General features: G+C 39.3%; 1 protein-coding gene across 2 annotated transcripts in view; it reads left to right on the forward strand.

Moving 5' to 3' along the window:
- Positions 1 to 3,380: 3,380 nt before the first annotated feature.
- The window catches only part of LOC122773368 (rap1 GTPase-activating protein 2-like), an 81,469-nt gene continuing 67,427 nt past the window's right edge, over positions 3,381 to 17,422 (forward strand). Inside the window, exon 1 of one of the 2 annotated variants that reach the window (XM_044032003.1) lies at positions 3,381 to 3,557. In XM_044032003.1, the coding sequence (XP_043887938.1) occupies positions 3,517 to 3,557 (41 nt within the window). In that variant the 5' untranslated portion in view covers positions 3,381 to 3,516. Of the gene's footprint in view, positions 3,558 to 13,892; positions 14,300 to 17,422 lie in introns of those variants that run through there. The other variant, XM_044032001.1, reaches the window with a different exon arrangement.

A 17,422-nucleotide genomic window follows, 5' to 3' on the forward strand; every position in this document is an offset into this window, starting at 1 on the left:
TAACTTCATTTCCATAACAGACCATGCTTCAAATATTAAATAAGAAGCAACAGATGCTAAAAAGGTGAATGCTTATACAATCAATACAATCACCACAGTTTTACAGTGGACATCCAGGCTTATTGAGACCAATGTAGTATCTTATTTTCCTTACTTACCTTACTTATTTTTATTCTAACAAAAAGCTTGTGTAATGTAAATGTGCTCCTGCTTAAAGGTGCATTGTGTACCTTTTGGTGATGTTGTCTTGTTGTTGTTGATATTCTTCTTATACTGCATTATTTATATGCCACGTCCTTCATCGAAAAACTAGCTCATGCATAATCAGACCCGACTGAGGGAGCGACGGTGTGTATACAGCTGCAGGTAGAGGCAGGCCAGTATAAGATGCATTTCTCTCAGAGTTTCAAGAGCAGTAGATTCCACTTGTGAAACTTTTCATGGTCACTTCTCTGTGTTTTCGGTCACACTTCAACCTGTTTGCAGCTGTCTCATTTTAATAAGCACAATGGTGGTGTCCTTTCGGCCAAAAACAAATCACTTCCTGTGTGCAGTGTCGTAATGTTGCCAGGCAACATGAGATCCAAACATTACTATACTGAGAAATAGAGAGAGAGTAATTTGAAGCTGTTAGGCATAATTAGCATTTAACTGAATTGACAATTTGACATTTTTTTCCATTTACACAGATACACACTATGGTTATAAGTCTAAGATGTCTCATAAATACATCTGCAGCTTTATTTTGTTAATTGACAGCCTTTTCTGAGTGAAACGTTCATAGCTTTCGCTGTCCCACACCAAAGAGCACATAAGAAAATCAGCAGTGTTCAGTTTTAGGGACAGCTGCTGGTCACCCTTTTCTTTTTGGCAAATGTGTGATACTGTTTCAAATATATAAATCAACACTGCCGTGTTAATATCTAATCAGACATTTGCATTGACAAGCAGTGAACAGTAATGTAACAAATGTAACAAGACACTTTGAGTCCACGTTTCATGTAATTAAACATATGTTCCTTCGGCTCACGCCGGCATGCTGCTTGTTACTGCAGCTCACAGATTCAATCCTGTGGGATTCTTGTTATTGTGGCAGACTGCATGCAACAGTAATGATCACCGTCAGACACCAACTCAGGCTCTTTGAATTTAAATCACTTACATCCTGATTTGTAATATATGACCAACTGCTGATGTGGACAGTGTTCCTTCCAAAATTGAGGATTTACACTGTGTGGGGTTGGAAGTTTGTTTGCATTTCTGACTCAAAAATATAAAAAACTATAAATCTTGACTATTTTAAATGTGAGTGTGTCTCTATTTGCATCTGCAGTAGAGTGGAGGCCATTACAGCCTGTTTAATCTGAACTTTTGGCAGATCTCCAAACAACACTTTCTAACTGGTTTCCACAGCAACCCCAACCAGCAATACCAATTAGATCCGACAAAGGTTCCCAGCGCGCCAAGCTGCCTGGAGATTAGAGGAAAAGAAGACACATAGTCAAAATAAACCACCGTTTGTCTGTGTGTGTGTGTGTTCTTGTATGTGAAGTGAGGAGATTTTTAGAAAGTGGGGACATTTTGTCTGGTCCTCACATCTTTAACAGGTTTTTAATACCTGGATTTAGGGTTAGGCATTTAGTTGTGATGGTTAAGGGTGGGGTAAGGGCCAAGGAATGCATTATGTCCGTGAGGGTCTGCAAATGTGTGTGTGTTTGGGCACTTGTTTTTATTGTGTCTTTAGGACAGGGGTGTCCAAACTTTTCTTTTAACAAGGGCCAGATTTGATAATGTTAAGATTTCTGGGGGCCAATGGAATATTCCAGGCCTAACATTTACATACAAATGCGCTGTTTTATATTAATTAAATTTTTATTATCGCAATTGAATCAGTTTTAAATGGAAATGTAACCAAAACTAAGCCTCACATCTGGACTCATGTAACATAATAACATAATATGAGATGAGTGTGTATATCTGTCTGTCTCAGCTGGGTTTGTAATCTTGGATAGAACCGAAGGTGCGGACTTTGGACATGCCTGCTTTAGGACCTTCTCTGGTATAAACAGTGACTTTGTCAGGAACATGGGGGTCAAAGCCTGGACCTGATGAGGCATAACTTCATTTCTGAGGCACTGGTTTGAGAATAGTAGTTAGGTTATAGTTATTGTCAGGCATTCACTGGTTATGGTGAAGGTTAGGGATAAGGTTTTTGCCAGGCTGTAAAAATAATGGAACTCAATGCTGTGTCTTAACAGGACTAGGTGTACAAACCTGTATGTGTGCATTTGTGCCTCAGAGACGGGGACTTGTGTCTGCTTTGGTCTGTCCATTATGGGGGAGGAAGGATTCAATTAAACCTGCTGTCTGTCCTTCCATTTCTCTGTGTCTTTCTTCATAGGACTGCAGGGTGCCCATGTGTGTGTTATTAGAGCCACAGGCAGTAAACCCAATCAATACGAAATAGTTTAGAGAGGCAGATGCTTCTGTCCTCTGTTTAGGCCATCGGAGGAACACTGGCCTCTCAGCAACACATCAATCACAAGCCATGTGTGTGTGTGTGTGTGTGTGTGTGTGTGATTGATCTGATCACCTTTGTACTTCAATGGGGAGTTCTTCTTTATACTGTATAACTGACACCTGTGATCCTGTGGTGTTTGTAGGGTTTTGTGTGTGTGTGTGTGTCATTGTGAGGTGAAATGTGTATTGACTCATCAAAATCATTGACCTTTACTGTACGCCTTCTTTCTGTAACACACTGCTGAGAAGTGAGAACAGGGTTTTATTCACTGTTGCAGTCATACTGCCTACACACTTACACACCATAATGTCTCTGGTCAAAAGTAGGTCCAAACCTGTCACATGCCGACCTATGTTACTTTGAATAATTTAAAGAAAGGACGTCTTACTGTGAACTGCAAAACAGAGACTCTCTGGCTTTGTGTTGCTGCTAAAGCTGCACACGTTTTTCATTCATGACACATTCACATCATGTTGTTGACATGTTGTTATGATGCAAAAAATCAAATCTTCACCTCAGAGTCCGACAGTATCTGAGACCCACTTGGGTGAAAATAACAACACAAAAAGTGTCCACAAATCCCCCCCCACCATTGGCATCTAAATAAAATAGAACTGTTTCAGTAAATTTAAATTTGTTTGCATCACTTGTCCTAACAACATTTCCCTGTTCTCCCTTTTGCAGCCTGACATTGTCTGTGTCTTCCTACTACCTTGGTGTTAAAAGGCTTTAAAGGAGTTAAGGCGTAGCCCTCTCCATGGTAACACCATCTCCCATTCTCTCCCACACACACACACACACACTCACAGATTTTCTTGCCTTCTCTCATCTCATAATTCTGCTCTACCCTGTGTACCCTCCCCCCTATATGCACTCCCTCTCCCCATACCCGCTCTCTGTCTTTTTCTCTCCTTCTCTCTCACGCACATTCAGTCGGCCTCTCCTGCTCTGGCCACTGGTCCACTGCTGATGCTGCACCACCCTCTAACAGCGAGATGTTCAGCCCAGCTTGTAAAGGATCTGCAGGGGAGCCGAGGTAAGGCTTTCACTCTGAGCACAAACACTGTTATTGCCTCTACTGTTGCTGCTGCTCCTGACATCAGCAGACTGGGAGCCAAAACGAGATGACGAGAGGAGCGCGAGTGTGTGTGAGAGTGTGAGAGAGAGAGAAGAGTGTGTTGTGTTATGTGTTATGTGAGGACTCTCCAGCTGCAGAGTGGAGCCTGTGCGAGTTGCACGTTAGGACACTTGTGATCCACGTTCATACACACAGGAATAAGTGGAAATTCATTTCTGAGGTTCTTTATACTGTTGTAAACTTGAGGAAAATAATGATATGCGTCTGATACTGTGTTATATGGAGTCATAATGTATGCGTGTGTACGAGTGTGTATGCGCTGTGAGAGCCAATGGGGGCATAGTGGTTCTTTAAATCCTGTAATGGTGTAGTATTTTGTGGTTCTGCTGCACTTTCTGTCACATTGACACCATGTTGTGTTTATATTTGGAGGGTGGGGGTGGTGAGTTAGGGTGGCTGCTATGAAGTTATTTTTTTATGGTAATAACATGCCTATAAATGTGTTCTGAGCTATTTGTAATTTAAATGGTGAATGTCTTCATGCATGCATGAATTTTCCAAGATGTGTGTGTGAGTGGGTGGGTGTGTATGCGCCAGTGGGCATTCATGTTCATGTGCACATGCACTACAACATAGAAAGTGCACTGAAAATCAAAAGTCTCCCTGAGGAAACGTGCTCCCCGTGTACTGCATGCATCACAGAGCGAGAGGCAGTGGGAGTCAGAGAGTGTCATGTGTGAGTTTCCTCAGAGAACGCGCTCTGTGTGTGTGTATTAAGAACAGTTGTTCATTGAGCACAAGATGAATGTTTCCTCCATAAAGATAAAGATCTACTATAGCATCAGGTGATGTAATGTGACATACTCCCCATTCCCAAGCCTCTGTGTCTCAGAAAGGATTGAAAAAGGATTGTTTGCCATAGTTCAAAAGGCAAAACAAGTCTTTTCGGGGCTGCTGTCGAAACGCGGCCGTGCCATCAGTCCATATCAAGGCTTAGTCTTTCTTTGGCAACAAAAAAAACAAGTATTCTATTTCACTTACACTGATACAAACATACTGATTGGTAGTATATTCAATTTCTGCCAATAAAATGACTGCAAATCACATCACGTCACGTACATTCCTGTTATTTCTGTGTGCGTTTACTGCTCTTTATGATGAGGATGCGACGAGAGCGTCATTTATTTAATGTCCAAAATGTTATTTAAATGGTTAAAATGTCGGTATAGTTCTATAAGATTTAAACGCCAAGGAGCTGTTGTGCAAACTGTAAAAAAAATAAACAAGTGTCTGTTACGTTGAAGCTGTTGCTGAATGGGTTCACACAATGCTGATTAAGCCTATCAGCTCTAATTCTGTCTGTGTTTCTCACTATAGCAGTGATTTGTTCTTGTGTCACTAAGCAACATTCCCCCACGTGCCTTCGCTCTCCATTTATGTGCAGTAAAAAACCTTGAAGTGGGGGTGAAAAAACATTAAAGGTTTGAAGTTTGTGGCTCGGGGACCCTGGTGTGTATTTAGAGATTAGAGGTAGAAATGATGGTGTATATAATTGTGATTTGCCTGAGGGGTATTGCTATTGTGGTTTAATTTAGTATAATAGTCAAACCCTAGTTTAATATTCTCTTTGTAATAGATTTATGAGGGATGGAACATTATGATTATCGTAATTCACCCTATATTTGTTTTTCCTTATTATGTCATTATATTTTTCCATTGATGTTTGTTCAATATGTTTTTTCCCATTTCCATTTCTCTATATACTTAACTTCCACCCTCCCTTCATTCTTTCTCCCCTGCGACGCCATACTTCCTTTACCTCACATGCTCCCCTCTGGTGACTGAATCTCATTTGCAGTGACATCTCTCTCGATCGTTACTGATACCTTTGCCAACCTTTGTTGCTCATCGTATCTGCAGTTCTCTCTTCTTTTATTTCCTTTTCTGTTTCCCCCCATTTATTGATTCCTAAACCAAATATTTTTTTTATCCACAATCAGTACCAACTTCTCCAGAGTCTGCCCATAAAATGTGTGAGGAAATCGCCATGTTGTTTTTAAATGGTGATTGTGTGGGTGTGAGCGTTTGCAGTTGTCCCTGTGAGTGTTTTGTCATTGTGTTTTCAACATCATGGGTCTGTGAGTTATTTACACCCACAGCGCTGCAGTCAAGGGAATTGCATGAATTTACAGTACAGTGTAAAGGTCTCAGGCCACCATTAGATTTGTCGTTTTAGCAACGCTATAGTGACCATTCAGTATTCAATATTTTAATACGCAGTAAATTGTTAAGTTATTCTGGAAAAAATGGGTAAAAGCACTTAGTTACAGGACATTTTCTGGCTCTTTTATGGTTTAAAAAAAAGTGAAGTGGAAATACGGTATCTGCTGTTGAGGACGTTTTTGACTATAAGAATGAGCACTTCTGTACTAAGAGCATCCAAACACTGCAATAGTGATGGAAGAATTATGCAGAGTGCAGGGGAGACCATGTTGAAGAATAAACCACATTTGTGCAAATTCAACCATTGCGTCATGGTCCGATATATGAACTTTTCATTAATCCAAATGCCAATAATCACATAATTTGACAGACATAAAAACTACAAAGCTGTTGGTGCACTGAGACTTTTGCACTTTTTTCACTGATCAATGTTGTGTGGAAGAGTGAGCAACCGGAGGCTGTGGGTGGAAGAGGTGCTGTATGTGTGTGTGTGTGTGTGTTTGTGTGTGCATGTGTCACAGCTTGTTAATTTGAGTGCATGCACTGTGTGTGCACATGTGTCAGCATACACGCATATATGTCTGTGGGCTCATACGCAGGAGTGCATAGGGGTGTGAATTCTCTGATTCTGGATCTCTCTCCCCTCCGTCTCTCTCTCTCTGTGTGTGTGTGTGTGTGTGTGTGTGTGTGTGTGTGTGTGTGTGTGTGTGTGTGTGTGTGTGTGTGTGTGTGTGTGTGTGTGTGTGTGTGTGTGTGTGTGTGTGTGTGTGTGTGTGTGTGTGTGTGTGTATGTATGTGTGTAGTATAGAAGACTTGGGTGTTCGAGTGGGCTTACTGTCACATTCACTAACATCCACCAACGGGCAGAATAACGTAATAATTATATGAATCTTTACTGTTCACAGATGCGGAAATGTGTCTATGGCTTTACAGGCGGACTTAAAAACAACACATCACATAAATCACACACACAAAAAAGGTTTCAATCTGAGTAGTTGAGGTGTTTGGGGGGGATAAAAATAGAGCTAACGAGAGAAAGGTATAGTGAGGAGTGAATGGTTTAAAATTAGATTCACAGAAGAAAGCAAAAATTGTGAACAAGGAATGAAAATGGAAGAAGATTTTAGTATGTACACACTGTTGGTCCCAGCATAGGGGGGAAGTGAAAATATGAAGTTCTTAATTAATAAATCTTTTTGTTATTATTATTATTTACCTATAGGTAATATACTGTATACATTTTCATTTCACCTGCACTACATTTCATCCATCCATTCTCTACTGCTTTATCCTCCACATGAGGGTCAGCTGCTGTGTGACTCTGCACTACATTTCAGAATAATGCAAATATTTGTCATTTTCACCACCTTACATTTATTTCATATGTACATAATCTATATCAAGAATGTATGAATGATCTGTGACTGAGCAACTTGATTTCTTTATTGATTTGTGTGCATGATTTTCGATTGTTGCCCTTGCCTCATCCAAAAGTCACTGTTTTTTAATGGATGTTAAAAAGGGCGAATTTCACATTTTACCTAACAACATACAATAGATCACTAAATAACAGTCACATAAGTTTATTTAAAAAATGTGATGACTAAACCTATTATAATGTGGGTCATTTTTCTTTTTCTTCTTCTTGAGGTTGTATTAAAGCATTGAAGGCTGATAAAAATAGATTATTTTTATGAACAAAATGTCTCAGTGATCTGTCAGTGCCTTGTGTGCAATATATTTTATTGCCTTTAATCTCAAAGTGGTTTGATGCTGCAAACAATTACCTAATGTTTCCCCACAACCCTCATATAGGTTGTGGAAGTGAAATATCTGCAGTATTACGCTCTGTTTGTCTTAATGAGTCACGACTGATGAACTGATGCATGGTTCTTATTAAGAGCACAGTGGGAACAGAAGAATAGCTTCACATGCTGCACGTTCTCTCTCTCCCCCCCCCTCCCTCTCTCTCACTCTCCGCGTGTGTTTGTGTAAGAGAGTGTGCGGCTGTGTGTGTGTGTATCATTTTAGGTTTTATCACATTCAGAGCAGCAGATCGGTAGCATTTCTTCCGTTAAGTCATTGTCTCTTTTTTTTTCCAAACAAACACAAACAGGACTACATGCAAGTCTACCCATGAACATTTGATTATTCTTATATCCTAACATCAAAATCAGTTTAATTATGTGTTTGAGATATCATGTATTCACAGTTGCATTCCAATATTTTATAACTGTTGTAATAATGTCTTCATTATGGTCTTGGTTCAAATGTGCAGTAACTTCTATTTTTGCCATCACAAATGATATGATTGTGTTTTTGCCCACTTAAGCTTCCATTAATACTGTAAATCAGGGGCCTCAAGCTCAAAATGACCCGTGGGACCAGACCTCTAGTCTGGTCAGGACTTTCCGATTAGTAATTAGAAATGTGGATGATATTGCACACCATTTCAAAGTAAAAGTATCTGTTTTGTCATTTCACAACAAAGTCACATATATATATATAATGCAAAATGAATCTGTGAATAACAATGGAAATACAAATGGAATCAAAACATTAAATCAAAATAACATGCGAACAATTGTAATTAAAACACTAGACAGGTTTATATGTCTAGTATTATTATAATACAAAATATAGTTCACCATTGGTCAGTTTGGGACATGTTGCATTATACTTGGGCCACAGTCTTTAGATTAGATTAAATGATAATCTCAATATAATCTTGTTTGAAATCAATGTTTTTGATGTTCCAAATGCAGGTTTGGTTCGTCTGTGTTTCTCAAGGCTTATCTGTGTGGGTTATAATAGATGTTGATGGATGTGGTTGAGACATGAGCCATTAAAACAACCTCATATGACTGAGTAACCTATTAGAGTCTCAGGCAGGTGTCTCACATCTGCCTGTGGTTTATATCTTCCCCCTGGGAATTTATGCACTGACTAAGTACCTTATTAGATAGCAGGGAAAGAGATGGGAGCAGTGGTGGTGGTGGAGGGGAACAGAGGTAATAAAGTAGGAAACATCTTATCTCTGGAGAAACCGAAAATCAGATCAGGGACAGAAAGAAGATTTTTCTGAAATTAGTTGAAACTAAAGAAGGAGTGAAATATAAATGTGTTTACAAAGGATTTCTGTACAACCTAAAACACGCACATGACACTGACATGTGCTAGCATACACCCTTTATATGTGAAATCCCAGACAATTTGTAACCATACAGACATCTTCATTAATGAAGCCATAAAATGCATGATGTACTGACCCAAGCCATCACACTGATACTGGTCAATATCACTAGATCAGATCAGACATTGGACAAATAAAAATGTAAAAATCCTATACTGTGTGCCGCATGCTTCACTGTGCAAAAAAAAAAAAGCAAAATTGGCAATAGCTGAGTCGTGTTAAGGCTGTTTATTTCTTCTTTTTGGGGGAACAATATTTGTTACACAGTTGGAGAAAGAATTATGATTCAGAACAAGCACATGGCCAAGTAGAATGGGAACTTGGCTTGTCAACCAGGGGGTTGCCGGTTTGAGTCCTCACCAGGTCAAAAAAGGCTGCTGCTCCTAATTCTAGGAAGATTTCTCAAATGCAGAGAGTAGGGGTAAGGGTATAATTAAAGTGTTGTTACCAGCTTCATAATTCATAAATGTTCTAAAATGACTGTATTGGACTAATATCAGTATTGGTAGATTTGTGGCATACATTTAATTACGCAGATGATTATTGTCCTGTTTCACAAAGCAGCACTGGCATCAATTTACTGACCCTAAATAAGCATATTACGATACAGCAATGCTACAGCATAACAACTTGTCATGAATCCAGTGGTAACACAAAATGTGGCTGTGAATACAAGTGGCACATTTCAGAACAATGTTGACGTGCTGTACTTGACAAGATGGACAAGAGTGTGAATCTTTACAAACTCTGGAAGCAACAAATCTTCCCAAGTCGTTGATTTACTGAAATAATATGAGAGCTGAAAAGGTGATAGAAGAGCATGGTCATCTGGTATGAAGGCAAATAACTGAACCTTGAAGCAAAGCAAGAGCAAGTAAGTATTTTTCTGTGTCACAATGCTCCACGAAAGCAAATAATAATTCAGAGAAAAATATGAATACGAATAATGTGGTGTTAGTGTGTTAGTGTCACCCTCGGCTCCTAGTGGCTCATAGAAAATAATTTCATGGAAATGAGGTTTGAAGGGTGTTTACATGAGCAGGCACTGCATGAGGGTCATTCAAAATAAATATTTATAATAATTCATACTGTCATTGGAGCTTTTTGACTGATCATTAAAATGTAAACAATGATGAAATGTCTTCATTAGAGACTTTATTCAGTTTTGTCTTATCCTTGTGTCCAAATGATGAAGAAAACACTAAAAAATGTTATAATTCAATGTTGGATCCAGGATATACTATTTTTATTCTCGTTTCATTTTCCTGTTCAGGTGACCATGTGTTTATGCAGTTCTGGTGTTTAACCACTGGGTGGCGCATTAGCAAAGGAAATGCACAGGTAATTTCCAGGTAATGAGCAGCAGGTGTGGAAACTAGAGTCTGTGTGGCAGCGTTTAGAACTCTGTTTTCAAACGACTGGAGAATTAATGGTAAACCTCCATGGACTTAACTGTTTTCTACCTGTACTGAGGTGAGTACATTGACAATAAATGGGTCACTGTATTCAAAATACATACGTCGTATTGGTTGTGTGACGTCAGCAACCGGAGCTCTGTGAAAAACAAACTCCCGTTAGCTGTCAATCACCATGGTGTCCACTCATGCGCTCTTCTAAAGTCATTCTCAGAGACACTGGTCACCGGGAGATTAGATGTTTCCCGTCGTTCACTTAAGAGTTATTAAATAACTCATGTACACAATGAAATGTTGAATGTTTGCCTAACCAATTCTAAATAATTGTATGTGTTACAGTAAAAAATAGTCAGAAATGTCAATGTGGGTCCTCCCTTTAGTATGAAAAGAGACATTTCTGTTCCTTCTCCACTCAAATAAATTACTTTGAAATAAAATACAGAATTATGTAGACCATGTCCTTCCATTTTTGTGGAAAATTAATGAAATTAAAAGTGACCCACTTTGAAGTAAATAAGACAATATTTGGGGCTTCCCCTATTTCAAGCATACATTTGTGGAGTTTTGGGAGGATGGAAAAAATGGAAAAAATAAAATAAATACAATTTAGAAAGGAGCCATTGCAGAGGGGCAGAAGAGCCTTATGTGACTCTAGAGTCGCAGGTTGCAGAGCCCTGGTTTAGGACCTTGGTTCTCAAGCTGTGGTATGTGTGCCAGCAAAGGTGCTTCCTCTAGTGGTACTTGGAGGAAAATCAGAAATACTGCTCAACTGAAAATACCAGGGTATGTGATCGGAGTGGAACTGAGGAATTTTGTGTAGAAAAGGAAAAATAACAGTACTACTTTGACCCTACTTCCTAGGCCTCACTTTTCAAACCAGAAGGCTACGTCCACCGTATTATATACAGTCTATGAAAATGTCCACACAACTTCTTCTCATTCGCCCCTCAGTATCCAAAATAAATCATTTTGATTGAAAGACTCTACAACTTTCTATTCCAAAGAACACAGCATGAATTCTATGATGTGTATGATAGAGAACATATTTCACCTGAATAACAAGATGTTAACGGTCACTGTTTTTTTTAATACATTTTTTAAAAAATATATAATTTAGGTGAAGTCGTCCACTCTGTTCTACTCTGATTTCATACTGAAAGCCCATCAAATCATCAACTCATTCAGCCAAGGAGGGAGAGAGAGAGGGGAAATAATAATACATCACTGTGAAAGCTTTTGACCATAATCACTCAAAGGGCTTCAGAAGTGCTTGTTTGGCTTCTTTGATCACTAAGTACTTTTTTGAAATGATTACAAATAAAATCACAGCTCTTTTCATGAAAGAAAGGACCTGAGATCATTTAGAAAATTATGATATTGAAATCTGCAACATCCTCGGGCCATTATTTTCTTAGTTAGTTTCTTTAATTCTGCCATCAAGCTTATTGTTTGTCTCTACACTGGACAGGCTATAAACTGGCATACAACAATAATACAGTTCAGCACAAAAACCTCAAAAACCTGTATCTGTACCTTTCTCCAAATGCCCAAAAATGGACATTTGCACAATAACAGGGTAATGAGAATGATTGCAAATGTCTTTGTGAATTTGCACCACTAGCACACCAGCATTTCAAAACCTAATATTTTCAGTATCTTTAGGATTTAATTTACATTACAGGTGGATTTAAATATATGACTAAAATTTCAACATTTTCCGTTAAGAACCTCAAATGTAAATATATATAAAATACAATAGTGTGTATTGTTACAGTACATTAAAATGAGCATCTTAATGTGCAATGGTACTGGGGCCATTCAAAGTATTTTACCTGAGCTGGAGGAAGTTAAATCTCATTGTCATTTAATCAGGTTGTCACTATACTGAAGAGCAACCTTTTTATACCTAGTACCACCTGAGAAAATATTGAGCTCTCAAAGTAACACCAGTATGCAGTGAGAGATAAGGCAACGGTCAAAATTCCACTCCGGTCACATACCCTGGTGTATACAGTAGAACAGTATTTCTGATTTTCCTCCAAGTACCACCAGAGGAAGGTATAACTATAACTATAACACTGATATACATGTTTACTAAAATAAGAAAGAAAGAAACATAAAGCTGGGCGAATTCAGCCTCTTATTCTGTAATGTTTAGTGTGAGACCAGATCCACCTAAAAACATACACATCATGATACATGTGAGGGAACAGGGAAAGTGACGTTCTGGGGTTGTAGCAGTATGATTTGGGGGAGTCTCTGGCAGAAATTAAACTAAGATTCTTTCCTCTACATTATAGTGACAGAGGTGAAGGGATAAGTTTTCAAATGGTTGCAATGTGCAACCTCACCACTCGATGTCACTAAATCCTAAACACTAATCCTGTATCACAGCTGTTACTGGATTAAAAATGACATTATGTGGCATGTTAATTAAACAGCCACAATCAGCAAGTAAACTATTAGATATTGTGAAGCATTGAAATGAATATCAATAACCTGCCTGACGTTTGAAACAAAAGCTTTGTGAAAACCTTTATCTGCATAATGTGTGTGAGTGAAACCTGTGAACTCTAGTGTCAGGAAGGACACTCCCTTTGGTCAAACGTCTATATATCTATAAATATATATGTATGTGTGTGTGTGAGGTTTAGTCTGGCTGCAACACTGTTCAGCACTTAGTTTATTATAATATTGTACTGTGTATCACATGATTCATTCAGTCTTTGGGGAGATGGAACATTTTACATTAAACAATGCATTTTTAATATATAGTAAAACTCTACTTACATAAATCATGTCCAAATGAATGTCCAGCATTTCAACATTTGGTTTGAAACACGGTCTCGGTGTCATCAGGCTGCAGTGGGTGTATTGTAATTGCTATGCCCTCTAGTTCCACACCATTCAAGTTGTTTTTGCATGCTACTGTTTGAGTGCGACCTGTGGCGAGAGGCCATTATGGGTATAAATCAGTGGACTTGCTGGGGGGACACGCGGCACAGGAACTGACCTTTTCCCTCAAAAATGTCAACACATATCCAGAAACTGAGGCTCAGTTTGTCAAAACCCTGAACACAAACTGAATAGAGTGAAAGTGTTTTGTGAAAACATTGAAACCTAATGAACAAATGTCACACCATCATCCCTTTCAATTCAAAACACTAGCATCAAAGGTTGTTGTATATTTTTCTTGTTTTTCTGGCATAAACTGTAAACACTGACATTCTTATAGTCCTCATGGAGACCAAAATCTGGTTCTAATGAGGCAGAAGATAATTTCTGAGGAACTGGTTAATTTTTTTCTGAGGAACTGGTTAACCAAGATTTGTTAGGTTAATGTTAGAGAGAGAGAGACTCTGGCACTGGCAGAATCAAATAGGAGATTGTGGTCCCTCCCTCCCTCCCTTGCTCCTCCCTCCCTTGCTCCTCCCCTCAGCATAAGGGTATATACTTCAGTCTACCTGTTCATGTCAGTGAACCACACTGAGTGAGTGTGTTCAAATGAAATCCAAACAGTGATAGTTGTTGCGGGGAAGTAGTTAGGAAACTGGTCAAGTGGCAAAGTAAAGAACAACAACTTTGGAGAGGCACGTGGGGATCAAGTAAGTGAGACAAAGGAGGTGAAAAAAGAAGGCAAATAGAGACAAAACCAGTGAAAGAGGGAGAGAGAGAGAGAGAGAGAGAGGGGAGGGAAGTTAGGATACTGACAAAGTGCAGCAGTAGATAGTGAAGAGAGAAAGAGGGTGAGAAAGAGACTGAGCAGGACAAGCATCCACGGGAGAGAACGAGACAAACTGCGAAAAAAAAGTTCACTCTGACAAGATGATGAGGAGGAGGAGAAGCCTGACATTCAGTGGATTTGGATGGTATGTTTACTTTCCATTAGATATGTGTGTAGATGTGTGAGTGTGTGCATTTGTGTTATATGCACAGTAAATGCACATTCTTATGATAGTGCACATTATGAGCTTTTGTGCTTTCTCTCCATCTCTCTCCCTCTCTCTCTCTACACCCGTATGTGTGTGTGTGTGTGTGTTTGACACAAATGTAAACTTTCCATTTAAAAAGGAAGGAAGGATGGGTGGAGTGCTCTGTCACACCTCTAACACTGTTTAAAGTGTTTGTGTGTGTGTGTGAGAATGTACAGTTTCACTCTGAGCTGTCTCCATTCAGAGAGGCTACAGTACAATCAAGTGTCTCCTTTGTCTCGCTCCCTGCTGTCTCTTGTGGTTGCAGTTGTCCATGTTGTGGGACTATGGACACACACAGCTCATACTGGTTATGTTTTCCCTGCTCTGTTGGTTCAGAAGAATTCCCATGATGCAGTGCTGAAGAAGCTGCCAGGGAGCCCATTTAGTGCTAAATGCACTGACACACTTGGATGGAGTGTTTTTGTGCTGGCTCCCCTGCTGCTGGTGTTCTGACAGTGAAGCGCGGCTTCAGATCACTTAACCTCCCTGGCTGGGCTGAGGCTGCGTGTTCTGCCACACAGGCAGAAATAACCTAAAACAGAAAAAGCACAACAGCAGCACATTACTTTCAGCAGGGATAGGGGCCAGTCTTTGTGACGGTGATAAAAACAAAAGCAGTAAGACTTTTTCTGTTGTTAGTTCATTCCTGACGAGGTGTAGACGACGAGTTGACCGGCCTCTTTCTCACTGAAATGAAGCTGGAGGAGCTTTATTATCACCATCCTCATTACTCGTGGGTTGTTCTTCCCTGTGGTATTTTTCCACCCCTGCATCACCAGTAGAAATATGACGTCACAATCAAAACATGTTGGAGGAAGAGGAAAACATCCCAAAAATGAGGCCTAGTGGGAGTCATACAGTTGGTTGCTATTGGAGTCCCTGCTGCTTTAATATTTACTGCTGTTTGTTAAATCTGTCTACATTTTAAAGTCTTACCACAGTCTAAGTTTTTGGAGTTCCTTTTAAAGTTCCAGTGTTAGAATAAGTGACATTTAATGGTGCGACCTCACGAGGACTCCTCCACTCACCTCTCCTTTTAGAGTGTCTGTGAAACCTCGTTTTTCTTTGTTTATTCGTTGGCTTTATGTGGGTAAAACCACTCACCATCTGTGTAGTAGGGATGTTGTAGAAACTTGGCAGCATTTGGAAAGCAAGTCCCTTACTTTTATAAAGGGACGTGTCCAGGTCTCTGAAAACCAAATTGATTTAAAGGGATACAAACATAGTCACGGGTAGAATATTGAATATTGAACACAGTCGACCTGTAACAGATCATAAACAAAATATAGAGTTTCAAAGAGTGAGTTTTCAATGTCTGAACAAGGGAAGCATGTGATTCTGTTGGTTACAGAAGATCCAAAGCTAATATCATGCTCCAATGAATGTTGTTATGTGATCTGGACTTTTTGACATTCCTGTGACCATAGGCAAAATGTCATTAAACTGCAAAGTGTTACGTGTTGTCATTCTTTGAATAGTTTGAGTAGTTTTAAAATGGGGGATGCAGGGACAATCAAAGTCTCTTAGGGGTTAAATCTTCCCTGATTTTGGATTGTATTACTTGGCATACTTGGCATTGAAAGCCTGTGATTATCAATCAATCAATCTAAAGACTTGCAGCATTTGTTGTTATGTTACATGGACACATGAATGGCTCAATCAGATGGTGAGCTGTGTAAGCACCTGTGCATAGATACATGCGTGAAAATGTGGAACGGAGTCTGAGGAGGAAGCTATTTGTGAAGAAAACAAACAAAAATTGATCTGTGGGATGAGTCAGGCTGAAGGTGGGCGGTATATTTGCTGAACTACTCAGAAACAAATCCTGTGAGGGCACAGGCGGTGTCTACACTAAAAATGAGAGAGTAACATTTGTTATGGTGCAGCGGCATGAGCTGTCGCTACAGCAGAACAGCACTTATCCACTGCAAACCATGGCAGATGACTTACTGCACTTCAGTTAAATGGGATGTTTTATAAATGTATCGTGTAAACTGATGATGATTTATCCAGAAATGCGACTAACCACTTCATGATTTGTAACATATCACATTGTCTGCAATGTGCTGTTTTCCTCACCCTGCGGTTTTACTGATACCATTCAGGAATGCACGAAGACATTCAAATAATATTCAAAACCTATGATTTGGCTGCTGGCGTGGTAAAAAATAGATCATGCAAAAGTGTTTATACACTGTGTGGGTTGTTTTTTTTTAGATAAATGTGTGCATTTGAATCAAATACTGTAGATTAGCAACCGTTCCGCACAGCTCAGTCTCTAAAATGATTAAAGAATTAATGTTCTAATCTCCGAGTTAGGCATGAGAGTGCCCTCAAACAAGCACTGAAACATGCATGAATAGCATGTGTACTGACTCCCTTGCAAATGTGTTAAAACAAAGAAAAAAGCTGTATTAGATGCTCACTCAAAAAGGGAACTCTCATTTATCAGTGTTATATTCAGTGTTATATTCTGTGTGATTGTGAATCCAACCCCTCAGTTGTTTAGTGATTGTGGTTCAGTTGGTGGATGTTTCCTCATTTTCAAGGAATTGTGCAATTTATTTAGCAGTAAAGATTCTGATGTGTGATTTAGTGATTTAAGTGTTCCCTTATTGTTTTTCCTTTTAGCTTAATGGGCCTCACAGACCCTCCCCAATTATTAACAGTCAACAGCAACTGAACTGAAAAGAATTTTACTGGCTCTGATTTTCCATGTTTTCAGTATGAACAGCACGTATTGAAGCATGCCACCCCTATAAACAGTGAGATCTGTTATAACCGGTCTGAGCAGAAAAAAAAAACAACATCCTTTGCTCTTTGCCACTGACTTTTCAATGACACCAACCCACACTCAGTCATGTTAACTTGTGTTACCTCACAGAGATGTGAGAAACTTCATGAAACACAGTCAAGTCCAGACGTCATGTCTGGTCAAAGGATGCAAACTGAACTGAAGTCACACAGTTCAGCCTTGTTTTTATACGAGCAGAGAATATTGTTGTTTCTTGCAGTGTG

Source organism: Solea senegalensis, linkage group LG8, assembly GCF_019176455.1.
Source record: "Solea senegalensis isolate Sse05_10M linkage group LG8, IFAPA_SoseM_1, whole genome shotgun sequence".
NCBI lineage: Eukaryota > Metazoa > Chordata > Actinopteri > Pleuronectiformes > Soleidae > Solea > Solea senegalensis.